The sequence below is a fragment of the Octopus sinensis genome, linkage group LG26 (assembly GCF_006345805.1).
Source record: "Octopus sinensis linkage group LG26, ASM634580v1, whole genome shotgun sequence".
Taxonomy (NCBI): Eukaryota; Metazoa; Mollusca; class Cephalopoda; order Octopoda; family Octopodidae; genus Octopus; species Octopus sinensis.
The window spans coordinates 21206568-21229241 of record NC_043022.1 but is presented as its reverse complement, the minus strand read 5'-3'; the positions used below and the strand labels follow the sequence as shown (position 1 = coordinate 21229241).

General features: G+C 40.5%; 1 protein-coding gene across 1 annotated transcript; it reads right to left on the bottom strand.

Annotated features, from left to right (window-relative positions):
• Positions 1–1946: 1946 nt before the first annotated feature.
• Positions 1947–22137, bottom strand: LOC115224888 (large subunit GTPase 1 homolog). The gene is made up of 15 exons (XM_029795844.2): positions 21951–22137; positions 20715–20841; positions 20391–20511; positions 18603–18689; positions 16861–16947; positions 15679–15822; positions 15176–15260; positions 13793–14425; positions 13152–13253; positions 11425–11568; positions 9045–9168; positions 7546–7625; positions 5592–5702; positions 4433–4480; positions 1947–2185 (listed from the first exon to the last, which is right to left on the bottom strand). The coding sequence occupies exons 1-15, from the start codon at positions 22038–22040 to the stop codon at positions 2003–2005; spliced, it is 2166 nt and encodes a 721-aa protein (XP_029651704.1). The 5' UTR covers positions 22041–22137; the 3' UTR covers positions 1947–2002.
• Positions 22138–22674: the final 537 nt, after the last annotated feature.

Below are 22674 nucleotides of genomic sequence, written 5' to 3'. Positions count from 1 at the left end.
TAATAATAATAATAATAATAATAATAATAATAATAATCGAAATTAAATATCTGAGATGAGCATCATATATTCTTGTAAATCTTTATTCGAGGTTTTTTATTGATTAATTAATTTATTTATATATTGATTTCTTTCTTTGATCTTTTACTTGTTTCTCAGACATCAGATTGTGGTCATGCTGGAGCACTGCCTTAACCCATTAGTGTTTGTATTATTCTGCCAAAATTAATGCTTCTTCATCCTCATTGTTTCGAACTAATCATGAATTATCTTATAGCTATGAGATTTTGATGAGGTAGCTGTTAATTTTTAAAACGATATTGTAGGGTTGGTGTGAGAGACCAGATCTAGCCAGTTTGAACATAAAACAGGTTGAATATTTTTGGCCGGATATGGCCAGTTTAAATGCTAAAGGGTTAAAGGATTTAGTCAAACATATGTGTGTGTGTGTGTGTGTGCAAAATTTAGTTAAGTTAAAATAAGTTTGTGATATATTTCAACTGCTACAAAGCAAATTCACTGCAATTACCATGGAGAAAAATTCTCTCTTATGGTAAAAAGGTGAAAAACATCATTTACCCAATGTCGCCTTAATAAATATTAGAACTCTTTGTATCAATTATTTGTGTTTTCTCTTTCATATTAATATCAATATAATAATTTTTAATCAAAATCAAAAGAGAGGTGTGGATTCAGTGTTGATGTCGGGCATTACAACCCGTCAGTCAACCAGTTTGGCCTATATATTTTTTCCGATTACCTTTTGTTCTACTGCATCAGATTTTAAGTATTTTATGTCTAAATGTAGCTTATCACTAGTCAAACACAATTTGGTATCGATTATTCAACTACTACCATAGTTGAATGATATACAGTATATGTGTATTCTTTTATATGCTTCAGTCAATTTACTGCGGCCACACTGGAGCACCACCTTAAAATGTTTTAGATGAAGAAATCTACCCAAGGACTTATTCTTTGCCGCTAAGCATTTTGCCCAGCATGCTAACAATTCTGCCAGCTCACCACCTTAATAATAATAATAACCCTTTCTACAATAAGCACAACGCCTGAAATTTGGGGGAGAAGAATAGTCAATTACAGCACTTAATTTATCGACCCCTAAAGGATGAAAGACAAAGTCAACCTCAGCAGGATTTGAACACACAACACAGTGACAGACGAAATATCACGAAGTATTGTGCCCAGAATGCTAACGATTCTACCAGATCTCCCAGCTTAATAATAATGATCAAGACTGGAGCCTGGTGCAGCCATCTGGTTCACTAGCCCTCAGTCAAAATCGTCCAACTCATGCTAGCATGGAAAGTGGATGTTAAACAATGATGATGATGATCCTTCCTACTAAAGGTACAAGGCCTGAAATTCGGGAGGAAGGGACCAGTCGATCACGTTGAACCCAAAGTTACACTAGTACATATTTAATCAACCCTGAAAGAATGAAAGGCAAAGTTGACTTCAGTGGAATTTGAACTCAGAATGTAAAGACAGCATGCTAACAATTCTGCCTGCTCACCACCTTATAACAATAATAATAATAATAATAATAATAACAATAATAATAATCATCCTTTCTACTGTAGGCACAAGGTCTGAAATTTGGGGGGAGGGGGTAAGTCGATCACATCGACCCCAGTACTTGACTGGTACTTAATTCATTGACTCTGAAAGGCAATTTCATAATAATAATAATAATAATAAGTCTGCTTTTGTATCCTTTAATAATGATTTATTGTCAAAAAAATATAGCAAATAAAATATTTATATATGTATATAAATATAGATACACATTCATATATATATATATATGTAGACACACAAATATAATTATATAATACATAGGAGCATGAATATACATAATATATATGTGTGTGGGTATGTTAGAATGCACATAGACATTTTATATATATATATATATATATATATTGTACATATAATGCATCTATTTCTCACACTAATAACATTTCCTCTTGGCAAGACCTCAGTGTTCATCCAGGTGGTGATACACCCGCCTCAGTTTCTCTTTCTTGTTCTTATTGTAGTGCTTCTTGCCTGGTTTCTTGTTTGGGTCACCATCTGACAAGCCAACCTGCTTCAGTCCATCTAGTCGTGCATAACCTTTGACTCCTCTCTTGCCCTTTGAATATACATAGCTTGCAGAATTCTGCAATGAACGGGAAATCAGATGTGGTCAGTGTCATTCAATACAGGAGATATTGGAAAAGAGAGCACAGGCTTGTCTTTCACATAAGGTTTATCTGTGCTAAAGCTCATTATTATTGCACTTCCTTGATTTGAATGTTAAACCTTAAAGACTTCATTCATACATTTATATACATACATACTTTTTTGAATGCCCATTACTCTGATAGTTCTGCATTTCTAGCTACATTTTCCATGACAGTAGATAATTTTTTTATTCTTTGGCGCTGTGTAAAAGCATCAATGCAGTGCCATGTAAAGTGTACCCAGCACACTCTATAAAGTGTCTGGCATGTTAGGAAGGGCATCCAGCCATAGAAACCATGCCAATTCAGACTGGAATCTAGTGCAGCCCCTCAGCTTGACAGCCCTAGTCAAACCATCCAACCCATGCCAGCATGGGCAACAGTCATTAAATGATGATGAAGAGGATGATAATGGCAATGGTTACAGCTAAAATTTCATTTACGCATTTGGTTTGCAAGATTTTTTATGTGAAATCATACTCCCCGCCTCCTCCTCATCATCATCATCATCATTTAGCATCTATTTTTTCATTTTAGCATGGGTCAGATGGAGCTTATTGTGAACTAGTTTTATGGTTGGATGCCCTTCCTGTTCCCAACTGTAAGTTTCACCTGTTTCCAAACATAGGTAATTTTACCCCATGGCCAGAGATGTTCTTGCAGAATATCACAGATGAAAGTAGGAGTGCTCAAAAAGGGATCTCGGGAGTAGCATCCCTGCCTTCCTGAGCTAGTTTTCCACCACATTTCTTAAAAGCCGTGGTGGAAGGCTTGGTCTCGGGATCACTCATGTATCAAAACTGAAGTTGGGGGTAAGCAAAGGCATGCTCCCTGTAGAAAATCCAGTTCCAAAATAACCCTCATGATAGCAAAGGAGAAAGGGCACCAGCCAGCCCAAAGGTTGAGGTGGGCTGCACCTGCCTACTGCAGTTGCTATGATATTGAGGTAGATCCAGCTACCCCCATTAACGGGGACAAAGCCCAGATTTAAAACACTGGATAATGATGATGAATGATGCTGCTTGTATGACAGTGACATTCATTTACAGCTATCATACAATGTCAAGATAAGGAAGCACAAACATATACACACATATTTCAAACACACACACAACACACGTATTTTTCCATACTAGAATGGCTAATCATCATCATCATCATCATCGTTTAACGTCCGTTTTCCGCGCTAGCACGGGCTGGATGCTTCGACTGGGGTCAGGGAAGCCAGGGGCTGCACCAGGCTCCAGTCTGATCTGGCAGAGTTTCTAAAGCTGGATGCCCTTCCTAATGCCAACCACTCCGCGAGTGTAGTGGGTGTTTTTTACGTGCCACCTGCACAGGTGCCAGGGAGGTCCGGCATCGGCCACGATCGGTTGGAGCTTTTAACGTGCCACCGGCACGGAAGCCAGCCAAGGCGGCGCTGGCAACGGCCACGTTCGGATGGTGCTTTTTATGTGCCACCGGCACAGAAGCCAGTCGGGGCGGGGCTGGCATCGGCCACGTTCGGATGGTGCTTTTTATGTGCTACTGGCACAATGATGATAAATTATTTAAGGTAAGAGTTTTGCAGTGGGATACAGTTCCTGTCACCAACACTTAACTGTTTTTCAAGTAAGGAGTATTTCTTTCCTGAAGAGCTCAAAAGCTCATAGCTAGTGGCCAATATGCTATCAGAGGTCAACAAACTCCACTTGTTGTTTGTTCCTTCTCGAGCCACGCCTGGATCATAAGGGCCGGTTTCCCGATTTCCTTGACGTATAGGTTCCCCACCTGGACGGAACGCCGGTCCGTCGCAGGTGAGCTGCAAGATGCAGGAGGAAAGAGTGAGAGAAAGTTGTGGCAAAAGAGTTGGCAGAAGTTCGCCATTACCTTCTGCCGGAGCCGTGTGGAGCTTAGGTGTTTCACTCATAAACACACACACACCGCCCAGTCTGAGATTTGAACCCGCAATCCCTCGACCGCGAGTCTGCTGCTCTAACCACTAGGCCATGTGCCTCCACTACAAGCAAACTTCACTGGTTACAGTTCAACCACAAAAAACAAAAAAATGATGTCAACAACCATACCAATAGCTCACCATGCATGCATGGATGCACACACACACACACACACGCATGCACGCACACACCACACACACACATATACAAAAACAGAAATGGAAATTTAAAAGTCAAATAACTTACATTAGAGAAAAAAGAGGAATCAAGCATCTTTTGACGAGAATGTCTCAGCTGAAAGTAAATAAAAATTAAAATTAATTTAAAGTTAAAAATAATTAAGACAAATATGTGTGTGTGTGTGTAACAAAACAAGAGGGAAGATGGAGGGTAATAAACTTTTATTAATCTTATCTTCATCTTCTCTCTCGATTTGTATAATATTAATACTATATCCAGTCTAATCACAAATATTTTTATCCCTCCAAGGTTTATATCTTCATTTGCTCCTTGATCTATATATGTATATATAAGCGCAGAAGTGGCTGTGTGGTAAGTAGCTTCTTTACCAACCACATGGTTCCGGGTTCAGTCCCACTGCGTGGCACCTTGGGCAAGTGTCTTCTACAATAGCCTCGGGCCGACCAAAGCCTTGTGAGTGGATTTGGTAGACGGAAACTGAAAGAAGCCCGTCGTATATATGTATATATCTATAAAAAGTGTGTGTTTGTGTGTGCGTGTATGTTTGTGTGTCTGTGTTTGTCCCCCTAGCATTGCTTGACAACCGATGCTGGTGTGTTTATGTCCCCGTACTGGGCTGACAAAGAATAAGTACTGGGGTCGAGTTGCTCGATTAAAAGCGGTGCTCCAGCATGGCCGCAGTCAAATGACTGAAACAAGAAAAAGAGTAAAGAGTATGTATATATATATATATATATATACGTGTGTGTGGAGGCGCAATGGCCCAGTGGTTAGGGCAGCAGACTCGCAGTTGTAGAATCACGGTTTCGATTCCCAGACCGGGCGTTGTGAGTGTTTATTGAGCAAAAACACCTAAACACAGGGAGGACAAACAAGGACAGACAAACGGATTAAGTTGATTACTTCAACCCCAGTGTGTAACTGGTACTTAATTTATCGACCCCGAAAGGATGAAAGGCAAAGTCGACCTTGGCGGAATTTGAACTCAGATCGTAACGGCAGACGAAATACCGCTAAGCATTTCGCCCGGCGTCTTAACGATTCCCCCAGCTCACCGCCCAAACTCTATATACCATCTTCAATGACACAACCTCAACTCTCGTTAACATCTCCCTCCCAGCCTCAAATCTCCTCCTTCTCCTCCATACCCAGGGTGGCAGAAAATTTTGAATTAAACACATTTCACAAATTACCCATATCTTACCTGCGAGTTTTCAGAAGTTTCCTTCTTCACTTTTTTGGAATATGTCTCCAGAGCATCGCTGAAATCTTCAGCTAAGACCCCAGGAGGGGGATGACAGTACAACAGCTTTCCCTGTCAAATACCAGAAGGTATATTAATGAAATTTAAAAAAAAAACATAATAATAATAATAATAATAATAATAATAATAATAATAATATCGAGCCAACCAAAGCCTTGTGAGTGGATTTGGTAGACGGAAACTGAAAGAAGCCTGTTGTATATATGTACATATATATATATATGTGTGTTTGTGTGTGTGTGTTTGTCCTCCCAACATTGCTTGACAACCGATGCTGGTGTGTTCATGTCCCCGTAACTTATCAGTTCGGCAAAAGAGACCGATAGAATAAGTACTAGGCTTACAAAGAATAAGTTCTGGGGTCGATTTGCTCGACTAAAGGCGGTGCTCCAGCATGGCCGCAGTCAAATGACTGAAACAAGTAAAAGAGTAAAAGAGTAATAATGATAATAATAATAATAATAAAACTGGAAAAAGTACAAAGAGACATAGTAACAGAGACATAGTAAGCAAAGCTTTCTACAGAAAACTTAAAACTACACTGTCACCTACTACAGCGACTACTACTACAACTACTACTGCGACTACAGCATAAATAATGAGTGAGCAAGCCATTATATGGTTCCTTAACCCTCTCAGACCTGGGCCCCTCTAATCTAACGTTAAGCCTCCACCTGGGTTCCAGGTTTAGAAAAAAAATAACAAAGACTCTGGGGTGATTTGTTTGACTAAAACTTTTCAAGGCGGTGCCACAGCATGGCCGCAGTCTAATATGGGAGATTTAAAGTAAAAGTTAATGGATACACAGGTTATCAAAAGACAAAAAAATAATCATATATGTGCAGGTGTGGCTGTGTGGTAAGAAGTTTGCTTCCCAACCACATGGTTCTGGGTTCAGTCTCACTGCGTGGCACCTTGGGCAAGTGTCTTCCACTACAGCCTTGAGCCGTCCAAAGCCTTGAATGGATTTGTTAGATGGAAACTGAAAGAAGCCCATCGCATCTGTGTGTGTGTGTGTATGTGCAAGCATGGCTGTGTGGTAAGAAGCTTGCTTCCCAACCACAACGTTCAGAATTCAATCCCACTATGTGGTAACTCGAGCAAGTGTCTTCTTCTATAGCCTTGAGCCAACTAAAGTCTTACGAGTGGATTTGGTAGATGGAAACTGAAAGAAGCTCGCTGTGTAAATGTTTGTCCCCACCTATCACTGCTTGTCAACCAATGTTGGTGTGATTATGTAACTTAGCAATTCGGCAAAAGAGACTTATAGAATAAGTACTAGGCTTAAGAAATAAGGGATCTTTTCGGTTTGAACGGCAGTTTTTTAAAATAATTTCCACGTAACTAAACGCTTTTAAACTTCATATACTGGTAGAATGTTTATAAAACATCTTTTTCTATTGGCTTTATTCAGAAAATTCTATAGTTTGTAAGATACTTGTTGTTTTTTTGCTTCAATTTCTGCAATTTCAACCAATCAATGACGTCTGTTGAGGTGAAAACATTCTGTGCCATATGAATATGTCCCTCGTTTAAGAAACAGGTTGGGTTTATTTACATTTCTGAAGAAAAAAAGATGCCCATCCCTCCACCCCTAACCAACCCTAACCCTAAAACAGATTGAAATGCAATAGATTGATACTAGGGTCATAATTATGGGTGACAATTTCATATGACACCACTAGAAAAAACTGCCGTTCAAACCGAAAAGATCCAAAATAAGTCCTGGTGTCAATGCGGTGATCCAGCATGGCCACACTCAAATGACTGAAAAAAGTAAGAGAATAAAAAAATAAAGAAAATAAAAAAAAAATAAATGAAAGAAAACAAGTAAAACTACACAAAATCAGAGGCCGTCAAATGAAAAAGTATATACATTGTTCATTATACATACATTGACGTAATCCTTAAGAATATAACGAGAAGATCTTGGACAATCTGGGACACTACTTGGAGTCATGAAGCCACGCATGTCTGAAAGACAGAAAGAAGAAGAACATTAAAACAGAAATGATAGAAACAATACAACAAATGCGATAATTTAGAAGAGCAGGGGGAACGGAACAGCGACCCATGCCCGGATTTATCTCCCTTATACAGTTATGTCCCTTTAACCATGACACACGTCGGGGAGCCCAGCTAGTTCCTTCGCTCAGTCACTCGAAGTCTTGCAGAAAATCAGTGGTGGCCACTATAAAAACCAGAGCATCCCGATGAGCGCATAGATTCGGGGTGAGGCGTAGGAGTGGCTGTGTGGTAAGTAGCTTGCTTACGAACTACATGGTTCCAGGTTCAGTCCCACTGCATGGCACCCTGGGCAAGTGTCTTCTACTATAGCCTCAGGCCAACCAAACCCTTGAGTAGATTTGGTAGACGGAAACTGAAAGGAGCCTGTCGTATGTGTGTGTGTGTATATATATCATCATCATCATCGTTTAACGTCCGTTCTCCATGCTAGCATGGGTTGGACGGTTCGACTGGGGAAGCCAGAAGGCTGCACCAGGCTCCAGTCTTATCTGGCAATGTTTCTACAGCTGGATGCCCTTCCTAACGCCAACCACTCCGTGAGTGTAGTGGGTGCTTTTTACGTGCCACCCGCACAGGTGCCAGGCGAGGCTGGCAACGGTCTGATTGGTGCATTTTACGTGTCACCGGCACGGAAGCCAGTCGATGCGGCAATAATAATAAAAGGTAAAATTAATTAATTAACTAGTAATTAATAATTCCACCAAGTAGAATTCGGCATGAAAAAGGACCATTTTTCGGTAAACTTAAACAATATTTTATAATTATGAGTATAATTATAATTAGGGTTGAGCAAAGATTTGCTTTACCACATACCGACGTTTAGAAATAGCAGCCAAAGAACCTTAACTATTTGTTCTACTATAAGAAGAGACTCCCAGACAAAAACAAAATACTCGAAATAACCCACGCAGACAGAGAGGAAAAATAACGAAATTCACTGAAAAATGGTCCTTTTCCATGTGGCCATGCTGGAGCACCACCTTAATTTTAGTTGAACGAATCAACCCTAAGGGACATAAACACACCAACACCGATTGTAGGGAGACTAATACAACCACACACACACACACACACATGTATATATACATACAGACACGACAGGCTTCTTTCAATTTCCGTGTAGCAAATCCATTCACAAGTTTTGGTTGGCCCGAGGTTATGGTAGAAGTTACTCGCCCAAGGTGGCATGCAGTGGGACTGAACCCAGCACCATTGCCCTCGGATGTCTTACGGAGATCAAGTATACTGCCCTTCCTCCCAACAATTACATCACAAAAAGGCAAACAAGGAGTAACAGAGATCAAATGGTGCCATCAGAACCAGACCTTACGTTAACCTGTTGAATGAAGTGAGGTGTATACTTACAGCCATAAGCATTGAGAAGTTCTAAGGCTGTGGGTGGACGATCTGGGTCATCGTATTCGTCGGGTTTAGGTATCATAATACCATAGATGTCTTCAAGAATTGTCCTCGGAATTTGCTGGCAGACCTGAGAAAAGACAAAGTGGGGGGAGTCATGTATCAGTAAACAAGAAGCGAGGAAGGGAAGGTGGGTAGATGGATGGATGAATGGGTAAATAAAGCAAGTGAAAGGAAAGCGTGCAGTCAGATATATAGATGGATATATGAAGAAGCAGGTAAGCGGGCAGGTACACAGATAGAGCTGGCAGAAATGTTAGCATGCCGGGTGAAATGCTTAGCGGTTTTTCGTCTGCCGTTACATTCTAAGTTCAAATTCCGCCGAGGTCGACTTTGCCTTTCATCCTTTCGGGGTCGATAAATTAAGTACCAGTTACGCACTGGGGTCGATGTAATCGACTTAATACCTATGTCTGTCCTTGTTTGTCCCCTCTGTGTTTAGCCCCTAGTGGGTAATAAAGAAATAGGTACACAGATAGATGACAGACAGACAGACAGATAGATAGTAGACAAACAGACAAGGTGGCAGCCCCATCATCTGACTATTCCGTGGAGAGCCAACAACTTGTCAAGAAGAACCCTCGACTTGTTAGAACAACCGAAAGAAAGCAGACTGCCCAATATCAGAACAGACCCCTGCATGCCCCCAGCCAACAAGATTATCTTGGAGGATGTAGAAGGGCTGGCACAGGACTGCCAACACTGGTGGACCTGGTCAGCACTACACATGAGGACACCTCTGAGGCCATTACTCTTGTTATAACCCCAGTCCCATCAAGCAAGTGAGTGAGTGAGTGATTAAATAAAACAGAAATAACAGTATATCATCATCATCGTTTAACGTCCAATTTCCATGCTAGCATGGGTTGGACGATTTTGACTGAGAGCTGGCAAACCAGATGGCTGCACCAGGCTCCAATCTTGATTTGGCAGAGTTTCTACAGCTGGATGCCCTTCCTAATGCCATCCACTCCGAGAGTGTAGTGGGTGCTTTTACATGCCATAGCATGGGTTGGACGGTTTGACTGAGGGCTAGCAAGCCAGATGGCTGCACCAGGCTCCAATCTTGATTTGGCAGAGTTTCTACAGCTGGATGCCCTTCCTAACATCAACCACTCCAAGAGTGTAGTGGATGCTTTTTACATGCCGTAGTATAGGTTGGACTGTTTTGACTGAGGGCTGGTTAACCAGATGGCTGCACCAGGCTCCAATCTTGATTTGGCAGAGTTTCTACAGCTGGATGCCCTTCCTAACACCAATCACTCCGAGAGTGTAGTGGGTGCTTTTTACGCGCATTAGTATAAATGATATAAGTATATTAATAATAGTGAACTGCACAAGGTACCAGTAAACTAGTTTGGCAGCCACAGGAATTTGAAGTTCCTGCTCATAAATCATTGTTGAGACAAAAATTTTGCAATATTTTGCTACCTTATTTCCTGTATTCATCAAGTTACAAGAAATGAAGCCAAGCATTCAAAGTAGAGACCATTGTGTTGCACTGTTTGAAGCCACCTTTTTTTGCCAGTTCTTTTACTCCAACAGATAACAGTTCTTGTTATCTCTGGATGCCTTTCCTAACACCAACCACTCTGCAGAGTGGACTGAGTGCTTCTTATGTGCCACCAGCACAGGTGAGGTCAGTTTTAACATGGTTTTCACAGCTGGATGTTCTTCCAAATGCCAACCACTTTACAGTGTGGACTGGATGGTTTATACATGGCACCAGTAGGGTCACTTGCAAGTAACTTGCAAGGCAAAGAAGTGTGAGAAAGAGAGGAATATAGTGAGAGAGAGAGAGAAGGGGAAAGAGAGAAGTATATAGGAAGAGTGAATATATATTTCTTTACTACCCACAAGGGGCTAAAAACAGAGGGGACAAACGGATTAAGTTGATTACATCGACCCCAGTGCGTAACTGGTACTTATTTAATCGACCCTGAAAGGATGAAAGGCAAAGTCAACCTCGGCGGAATTTGAACTCAGAACATAACAGCAGACGAAATACCTATTTCTTTACTACCCACAAGGGGCTAAACACAGAGGGAACAAACAAGGACAGACAAATGGATTGAGTCGATTACATTGATCCCAGTGCGTAACTGGTACTTGATTTATCGACCCCAAAAGGATGAAAGGCAAAGTCGACCTCGGCGGAATTTGAACCCAGAACGTAACGGCAGATGAAATATGGCTACGCATTTCGCCTGGCGTGCTAATGTTTCTGCCAGCTCGCTGCCTTAAGGAAGAGAGAATATATTTAAGCGAACAAGGGAGAGAGAGAGAGAGAGAGGAAGAGAAGAACAGGAATTAGATGGAGACTTACCAAAGAGACAGGTGGGACATGGTCTCGCAACTGATCAATCGGTAATATTCCATTGATAATCAAGTCAGCTTTAGTTGAAACGAATGAAGGAAAGACAAGCCCTGGACAATCACACAGCATCACACTTTTATCAACAAACAGCGTCTGAAAGGAAAAAACAAAAAAAACACAATGTCTATTTTATTCAATTTGAACTGTTAGACTCATCATCATCATCATCATCGTTTAACGTCCGCTTTCCGGGCTAGCACGGGTTGGATGGTTCGACCGGGGTCTGGGAAGCCAGGAGGCTGCACCAGGCTCCAGTCTGATCGGGCAGTGTTTCTACAGCTGGATGCCCTTCCTAACGCTAACCACTCCGAGAGTGTAGTGAGTGCTTTTTACGTGCCAGGGGAGGCTGGCATCGGTCACAATCGGTTGGTGCTTTTTACGTGCCACCAGCACAGAAGCTAGTCAAGGCGGCACTGGCATCGGCCACATTCCGATGATGCTTTTTACGTGCCACCGGCACAGGTATCTCAACTACAATTTCCATTTGATATTTATTTGATGTTGATGTACTTGACTCAATAGGTCTCCTCAAGCACAACAGGTCATGCGCCACCAGCACAGAAGCCAGTCAAGGCAGCGCTGGCATCGGCCACATTCGGATGGTGCCTTTTACGTGCCACCGGCACAGGTATCATAACTACAATTTCCATTTGACTCAGTGCTGAATTAACCATTAAGCAAAATAGTTTGTGCTTATGGCATCAAGGGTAAGCAGGGGCACCATAGAAATAGTAAATAGTTTATGGTACAAAAGAAATCACTTTATCCCTTTAGCATGCAGATTATTCTACCAAATGTAATTTTTATTTACTCACATTCATCAGTTCATCATTTTCATTTAACCTCCATTGCCCATGCTGGCATGGGTTCGATGGTTTGACCAGGGCTGACAAGCTGAAAGGCTACACCAGACTCCAGTCTGATTTGACATGGTTTCTATGGCTGAATGCCATTCCTAATGCCAACCACTCCAAGAGTGTAATGGGTGCTTTTACATGCCAGTGGCAAAGGTGCCATTTGCGTGATACCAATGGAGAAGTTCTTAACCCTTTTGTTACCAAACCGGCTCTGGCTCTGTTGTACAAATGTCTTGTTTTCTTAAGGTTTCAATTAAAATCTTCCACCAAACCTTATTCACAATTTATGTTCCTGATACAAGCTTAATGATAACTAAGTTATTTTACTAAATTCTTTGTTATATTTAAAGTAATTGAAAGAAATACAGAACATCTCAAAATAAATACAGTAACGAAAGGGTTAAGCAGATCAGGCCGAAAATGTCGATAGAAGCTAGGATCACCAAGCGTAGATTGGCATATTTCGGTCATATTATGCGGAGAAAATCCCCGGAGAAGGACATCATGCTCAGAATGGTCAGTGGCAAGAGAGGAAGAGGCCGACCAAGAACCTGCTGGCTTGACACCATCAAGAGTGATACAGGAATGGACATAGCCAATCTGAAAGAAGCGGCCCAGGATAGAACTGACTGGAGGACACTGATCCAACGAGTGACCGAGAGTCAACTTCGACTGAGCGGATAGATAGATAGGTATCGGACATTTTCCAAACAACCTAATATTAATATAAGTTACATAAATGTATAAAACTGCAATACACTAACTCACACGTGGACGTAGACCCATGCAATGTATGACAGTTATGTAATTGGCTTTTACCTGAAAATGTTTGGTACGTCCTGGAGTAGCAGAAACTGGGACCTTCTTAGTTTGAAGTATGGCGTTGATGGTGGAACTTTTACCGACATTCGGGAAACCAACCTGAAGAAAGATGAAGACTCATAAAAATATGATGATGATGTTGGGGAAATAGAAGCAGCAGCAACAAGAAGTGGAGGCGCAATGGCCCAGTGGTTAGGGCAGCGAACTCGCGGTCGGAGGATCGCGGTTTCGATTCCCAGACCGAGCGTTGTGTGTGTTTAACTGGTACCTAATTTATCGACCCCGAAAGGATGAAAGGCAAAGTCGACCTTGGCGGAATTTGAACTCAGTTCTGTCTAACAAAATCACTCACAAGGCATTGGTCAACCCAATGATTGAATAGAAGAAAGTTATACAAGATGACATGCAGTGGGATTGAACCTAAAACCATAAGGTTGCAAAGTTTACTAATCACACAGCTACAATTTCCCATCAATGCATACCAGTTGCTTTTGACTTTTCACATAAAATGTGCCAGTGCCTTGCCATAATAAAGGATGGTTGAGAAAGATCAACTGATCTAACCAATGCCGACATCAAGAAACAGACGTAAAACAACAACAATGATAAAACAATAAAGAACTCTTACTTAAACTTACCATTCCTAAGGTTGTTACACCTGGTTGATATGTTGGACCGACATGAAGGGATTTCAGAAATTCTAGCAGCTTGTGTGTGTCCAGCACTTCGGCTGAGTTCTCTATGGCACAGGTTTGTGATGGAGCAGTAGTCTTTGTATCCTGTGCATCTGTTATTACCTGGTGGCTATCTTCCTCATCCTCATCATCACCATCTTTGTCGTCTTCATTTTCTTTTCCTTCACAGTCCGTATTCACACTGTCTTTCTCAACTGAGCTGCCTTCTTGAGAATCGGGAGGAGAGAGGCACAAAGTACTCATCATTTCTTCAACACCGCTTTTCGTCTTTGACTGCATTTCATGGCATGAACTGTGACTCTCCGGGGCCAATTCTACAGACTTGATGTCAGTGGTCGTGGATTCAGGCACAACAGCTTGATCAGGTTCAGCTGCTGAGGAACTGCCAAGATCTTTGACTGAATCACCCACATGGTTATCAGCATCATTGCCATCTTTCTCATCATCTTTAACTGTAGAATTGTTAGGACTGGCAACAGCATCTTCTTCAACAGCAGCATTTTCTTGTACACTTTCTGCCAATTTTTTCAACTCTTCAGGAATATCTGACCTTTCTTGTTCCTGTGTCTTGGACATCTGGAAGATAAAATAATAAAGAATAAGTAAATATTTCGTTTTTGGATTTGGTTTGCAAGATTCTTTATGTGAGTTCGTGTGTTGAAGCATGTTTTGTTGTGTCTGGGGAGATTCATTCCCTTTTAGTGCCTTATTATTTAACACACTCACCGGTAAAATTTCCGGTTGCAAGACACAATGAAAATTTTAGAAAATAAAAATAAGAAATAAGTGGAAATTTTACCGGTGAGTGTGTTAAATAATAAAGCACTAAAAGAGAATTAGTCTCCCCAGACACAACAGAATAAGTAAATAGATAAATAACAAAACAGATATTCAAGTGTAATTTTTGTGAAGGTAAGGGAAGGGGCCAAAAATCTGTGTGGTCCATCTGATTACCAAAACATGGGGCTGCGTATCATCATCATCATCACCACCATCACCACCACCACCATCACTACCAACACCACCACCATCATTATTTTTAAATCTCCATGCTTGCATGACTCAGCTAACTCCGATCTGTTTCCGAATGACGTAAATAATCTCCCAGTCTATTGATCAGGTAAATAAGCAAAACATGCAAGGGAGACATTGTTTACAAATCAGTGAACACAGGGGAGAAACACACAAACGCAGCAGATCCCGTAAGTTCATCATCATCAATTCACTGTTTTCGGTTTTCAATAAAAATTGTTTTTGACTGTGATCTGGAATGTTCCATGGAATTATATTCTCGAGCTAAATTAGAGTAAAATATTATTTCCTTACCTGTTGATGTTTCTTAGTTTCTTCTATGGCTGACCAAAAAGCAACCCTGACTCCTTCAGCAGAGAAGTACTTGGCCCAATATTGCCTGCATTGAGAAAAAGAGAGAAACATATTACACATACACACATTATATATACATATACATTATATATATATATATATATATTATATTAAATTAGAGATAAAACCACTATTAGGCAAATCATACAATGAAAAACTTAAGCCAATACATAAGATTAATTAATTTATATTATTTAAATATATATCGAAATTATTAAAAAAGATAATTAATATAACACTACGATCGTTTCATGGCTGTCCAATTCTTAAAATTTCGAGTTACAGTCATTCTTCAGGTGGTTTAAATATTTAAGGCAAAGTTGACCTCGGTGGAATTTGAACTCAGAATGTAACGGCATTTCGTCCGGTGTGCTAACGTTTCTGCCAGCTCACTGCCTATAGGACAACAACACCATAAGAATTGTAATAATGTGGATATTTACCTCTGTTTCTCTGTCAAGAAATCAGCTTTGTTGATTAGAATAACATTGACTTTGGTAGAATCTATCTCATGGACGTATTTCTCAACATCTTGGCAGCGAAACAGTAAAGGGTTTCTTGCATCTACAATCTGCACAATCACATCACTGAAAGAGGAAATCATCATTGGCTAAAAATAACAGCCACATCAGGAAAGGACAAAACCACATTACAGAGTGAGGAAGTTTATGTTTATGAGAGAGAGAGAGATAGAGTGCGTGTGTGTGTGTATGTTTAGTCGGATTAATCCAATTATATCGACCCCAGTGCGTAACTGGTACTTATTTAATCGACCCCGAAAGGATGAAAGGCAAAGTCAACCTCAGCGGAATTTGAACTCAGAACGTAGCGGCAGACGAAATACCGCTAAGCATTTCGCCCGACGTGCTAACGATTCTGCCAGCTCGCCGCGTTACTAGGATATATCACATATATATATAAGTCACAACCTACCACTGGGAATATGTATGTATGCACATATGCATATATTCTTTTTTTAACTTGTCTCAATCATTTGACTGCAGCCATGCTGGAGCACCACCTTGAAAGGTTTTAGTCTAACAAATCAATCCCAGGACTTATTTTTTTAAGCCTACTAATTATTCTATCAGTCTCTTTAGCCACACCGTTAAATTACACAGGTATAAATACACCACCACCGGTTGTCAAGGAACAAACACAGACACAAAGACACGCACACATAGATATATACATAAATACACACACACACACACACATATCATTTCAGTTTCCGTCGACCAAATCCACTGATAAGGCTTTGGTTGGCCTGAGGCTATGTTAGAAGACAGCTGCCCAAGGTGCCACGCAGTGAGACTGAACATGGAACCATGTGGTTGTGAAGCAAGCTTCATACCTATTTCTTTACTACCAACAAGGGGCTAAACACAGAAGGGACAAACAGATTAAGTCGATTACATCGACCCCAGTGCGTAACTGGTATTGACATGTGAAGCATATGAAGGGTGGCAGTTGAGAAGTAAAAAACCATCAAAGGATCCTAGATCTGCTGCACGCAGGATGGTCATGGTGGGAATGTCTTTGATTACAGGCCTGTCAAATATGGGTTGACTTAGGCTAAACAACATCAGTAACAATAAAAATTTGTAAATAAATAGAAAAGTTACCTTCGTTCAAGAACACGCCAAAGTTGTCTCCAGAAGTCCAGATTTTTTTCGTACGGAGTCAATGTAACATGGTCTTCTGCTTGTAACCTTTTGGAAACATAAATATATAGGGTCATATTGCATGAACTAAAAGTTGGAGGGGGACGGGATAAACTACCCGCATCAACTTGCTATAGTAATTGCAGGTAGTAATTTTACCTTGTACTTATTCTTAGTGCATGTTTTGAAGAGTGCAGTTTGATTTTAACAGTTATTTGTTCACAGCTATAATGGAAGTAACAAAGGAGCATATTTGGCATATTTTGCTTTAGGGGTCCAATAAAGGCAACAGCACAACGGAAAGTGCAAAGAATGTTAATGCAGTATATAGGATCAAACAATAAGCATAAGACAGTGTCAACAATGGTTCCAGAAATTCCAAGTCAGAAACTACAGCTTAGAAGATGAGCCTCGTCCTGGAAGATCTATAGAGCATAACTATTGAGGAACTAGCAGAGAAGCTTGGATTTGGTCATTCAACCATTCATTGACACCTGCATGTCATCGGAAAAGTCAGCAAATTGGGTCAATGAGTTCCTCACAAACTTTCCAAGTTTAATCATGTGCAGATTTAAGGTGTGCTCTTCTTTGCTGTCACGTCTCTAAACGTACCTTTTTTTGGATTGAATAGTGACTTGTGATGAGAAATGGGTTCTGTATAAAAATGGCAAGCGCCGAAGACAGTGGGTAGGGAAAAGAGAAACACCAGCACCCCAGGCTAAAGGTCTTCACCCATGTAAGGTGTTGTTATCTGTTTGGTGAGATATGAGAAATTTAGTCCACTTTGAACTTATAAACCCAAACTAAACTGTAATACAGGAGGTCGACTGCGAGCAGCCTGAGCAGCTTAAGTCAGCGCTAGAACAAAAACAACCATCTTTGGTTTCAAAACAAAAGGTGTTCTTCCATCAGGATAATGTTCAGCCACAGACAGCAAGGATGATATTCCAAAGGCTGGAGCAGTTTGAATGGCAAACGATGCCCCACCCACCATATTTGCCGGACATTGCCCCATCTGATTATCATTTATTCCACAGTCTCCTGAACTATTGGCACCTCTAGCTCCTCTTTATGTAATTAAGTGATTGTGGTCCACATATCTCATACAGCATATGCATACGCTTGCCCTCTGAGAAGGCCTATATGTTATAACTGGTTTATATTAAAGAATAAAGATGTTGGAGTTGGTATAGTTTTACAGACTCCAACTCCACGAATCTGACTCAACTGCCCTGGATGTGAAAGACTACATCTGACCAGTTTGAACATAAAACGGAGAGAATATTTTGGCCAGATATGGCAAGTTTAAATGTTAACCTTTTCGTTACCAACCCAGCTGAAACTGGCCCTGGCTCTGACTACAAATGTTTTGTTTCCAAAAGTTCTGAATTAAAATTTTCCACCAAACCTTAGTCACAATTTATGTTCCTAACATTAGCTGAATGATAACTAAGTTATTTTACTAAATTCTTTGTTATATTTAAAGTAATTGAAAGAAACACAGAGCATCTCAAAATAAATACAGTAATGAAAGGGTTAAAGGATTAATAATGCCTAAGTTATTTTACTCAATTCTTCAATAAATTCAAAAGTAACTAAATGAACAGCAGTTTAATCCAACAGAAATATAATAACAAAAGGTTTAACAAAGTAAGGTGAAGAGAAATAACAACAATATTTATAAAATACAGATAAATACTTACAAAGACAGACTCTTCCTCCACAGAAGAAAGAGTTCTCGTTCCTTGGCAGCAAGTTCTTCAGGTGTTGTGTTGGAATCCCAGTCAGGCCTGCAGAGAAAAAATACAGAGAAAGACAAAGTGAGGATTAAAAAATAAAAAATTTAAATGAATAAATTTACACATGCTCTTTCTCTCTCACAGACACACACATATATTATTTCTTTACTACCCACAAGGGGCTAAAGACAGAGGGGACAAACAAGGACAGACAAACGGATTAAGTCGATTACATCGACCCCAGTGCGTAACTGGTACTTAATTTATCGACCCTGAAAGGATGAAAGGCAAAGTCGACCTCGGCGGAATTTGAACTCAGAATGTAGCGGCTGACAAAATACCTATTTCTTTACTACCCACAAGGGGCTAAACACAGAGGGGACAAACGGATTAAGTCGATTATATCGACCCCAGTGTGTAACTGGTACTTAATTTATCGACCCCGAAAGGATGAAAGGCAAAGTCAACCACGGCAGAATTTGAACTCAGAACGTAGCGCCAGACGAAATACCTATTTCTTTACTACTCACAAAGGGGTAAACACAGAGGGGACAAACAAGGACAGACAAACGGATTAAGTCGATTATATCGACCCCAGTGCGTAACTGGTACTTAATTTCGACCCCGAAAGGATGAAAGGCAAAGTCGACTTCGGCGGAATTTGAACTCAGAATGTAGCGGCAGATGAAATACCACAAAACATTTCGCCCGGCGTACTAACGATTCTGCCAGCTCACCGCCTTAACGTAAAGCCACACGAAATACCTATTTCTTTACTACCCACAAGGGGCTAAACACAGAGAGGACAAACAAGGACGGACAAACGGATTAAGTCGATTACATTGACCCCAGTGCATAACTGGTACTTAATTTATCGACCCCAAAAAGATGAAAGGCAAAGTCGACCTCAGCGGAATTTGAACTCAGAATGTAGCGGCAGACGAAATACGGCTACGTACTTCGCCCGGCGTGCTAACGTTTCTGCCAGCTCGCCGCCTTAAAACACACCCATATGTGTGTGTGTGTGTGTATAGCTCTATGTGTACATATGTATATATTTCAGCAAAGGACATAAACACTGGCAAGAATAGCCATAAGGTGGGGTTCTTTCAACAGTCCTTCGTGATATTTGTTTGCCAATGTGTAGCAAACACTCCTTTGTTTCTCTCTCATCACCAGGAAGGCAATAAACTTTTCATTCACAGAAATTGCTCAAAAATCAATGGAAATTGTAGTTGTGATACCAGTGCCGGTGGCACGTAAAAGAACCAACCGAACGTGGCTGTTGCCAGCGCCATCCCGACTGGCCTCTGTGCCGGTGGCATATAAAAAGCACCAACCGATTGTGGCCGTTGCCAGCCTCGCCTGGCACCTGTGCCGATGGTACGTAAAAGAACCATCTGAACGTGGCCATTGCCAACGCCGCCTCGACTGGCCTCTGTGCCGGTGGCACGTAAAAAGCACCAACCGATCATGGCCGTTGCCAGCCTCGTCTAGCACCTGTGCCGGTGGCACGTAAAAAGCACCCACAACACTCACGGAGTGGTTGGCAATAGTAAAGGCATCCAGCTGTAGAAACACTGCCAGATCAGACTGGAGCCTGGTGCAGCCTCCTGGCTTCCCAGACCCTAGTTGAACCATCCAACCAAGGCTAGCATGGAAAGCGGACATTAAACGATGATGATGAAAATCTGCAATCAACACTGTTATAGTTTACCAAATGTGACATAAAATAAATCAATAGAAACAAACCTTCGAGGAATTCGTAGCAATTCTTTATTTTTGTCTTGGACTGCTTTCACAAGCTTCAGTTCATCTGCACTTGGCAAACCACTGTCATTTGGGCGGTCAATAAATTTTACATTAAGTTTTTCTGCCAAAAAAAAAGTAGAAAAACAAAAAATAAATAAAAATATCGAGAAAAATTAAATGGATACATATAAAGCAAACAATACAACCACTCTTGCATGCATGCATGTATGTATGTATACATACATGTATGTATGTCCTGGTATCTCAGCTATTGGAGACTAAATTACACTACAAAATAAATAAAAACAGTCCAGATGTATTTACCAGCAGTAAACTCTGTGCCTGCTAATTCTGCAGTGGCAAGGAAGTCTTCCAGGTTACTCTGTTCAGTAACAGATGCAAGGTTGAGCCGGCCCCACTCATAGCCATCGTTCAGTTCACTTGTATGTACCTGAAGAAGAAAATGACAAAAAAGGTAAACACATCTATAATAATAAATGAGAAATTCTAAGGCGGTGAGCTGGCAGAAACATTAGCACATCGGGCGAAATGCTTAGCAGTATTTCTTTGGTCTTTACGTTCTGAGTTCAAATTCCGCCGAGGTCAACTTTGCCTTTCATCATTTCGGGGTCAACAAGTACCTGTTGCATGCTGGGGTCAATTTCCATGTAACTAAACAATTTTAAACTTCGTATACTGGTAGAATGTGTTTATAAAACATCTTTTTCTCTTGGCTTTATTCAGAAAATTCTATAGTTTGTAAGCGGTGTCATATGAAATTGTCACCCATAATTATGACCCTAGTATCGATCTATTGCATTTCAATCGTTAGGGGTGGGGGGAATGGTATCTTTTTTTCTTCACAAATGTAAATAAACCCAATCTGTTTCTTAAACGAAGGACATATTCATACGACACAGAATGTTTTCACCTCAATAGACGTCATTGATTGGTTGAAATTGCAGAAATTGAAGAAAAAAAACAAATATCTTACAAACTATAGAATTTTCTCAATAAAGCCAAGAGAAAAAGATGTTTTATAAACACATTCTACCAGTATACGAAGTTTAAAAGTGTTTAGTTACGTGGAAATTATTTTTAAAAAACTGCCGTTCAAACCGAAAAGGTCCAAAATTTCATTTAAAAAGATCAAGGGTTAGGGTTAGGGGTGGGAGGAAAAGGGTTTCTGTTATCTTCAGAAACGTAAACAAAGCCACTTCCGATACTTACGGTACCTATACCGAAGGATCGCCCAAAAAAGAAAGGTTAATGTTTACATCTAAACATTAACCCCCCCAAAAATAGTGCAATAGGTATAGAACAACATGTTAAACGAATATGAAAAACAATGTTCCTTGGCGATCGGTGGGGTCGGGGGAGGTGACTAGTCGATTACATTGATCCCAGTACGCAACTGGTACTTAATTCATCGACCAACCTTCGACCACGTAAACAATAAAGTTAAGACGGAGAAATATGTGCCAACGCTTGTGGGTGTAATTTTAAACAACGGAACATATTACACAATATTATTAAAAAAAAATTAAATTATATACTCACAAAACATTTCTGTCCTCCGTGTTTCTTCTTAGCGAATCTTTCCTTGATAATACTACGACCAAGAACTTGGCCCTTGTCGTTCTTGCCCATTATTAAACAATAAAATCACATCAATTAAAGCCTTTTTTTCTTCTGGCAAAAACACGAGGAGAAGAAATTGATTAACGAAGAGTGGATAACTCTACAGATACTTTATAGTAAAAGCCTTATGTTACAGTCAGCCTAACTCTAGGACCTCACACGAACAAGTAGCTTCTTTTTATTAATTATTTTTAATTATCTGGTATCTTAATTGTTTCGGGCATTGGACTCCGGCCATCCTGGAGCTAGATATTTCAAATTTCGGCGTAACTTCGGAAGTATCGGATATATTTCAAGAAAGTGTTTCTTTTTTATATATATATATATATCTTCTACTATAGCCTCGGGCCGACCAAAGCCTTGTGAGTGGATTTGGTAGACGGAAACTGAAAAGAAGCCCGTCGTATATATGTATATATATATATGCGTGTGTGTGTTTGTGTGTCTGTGTTTGTCCCCCTAGCATTGCTTGACAACCGATGCTGGTGTGTTTATGTCCCCGTTACTTAGCGGTTCGGCAAAAGAGACCGATAGAATAAGTACTGGGCTTACAAAAGAATAAGTGCCGCGGTCGAGTTGCTCGATTAAAGGCGGTGCTCCAGCATGGCCGCAGTCAAATGACTGAAACAAGTAAAAGAGAAAT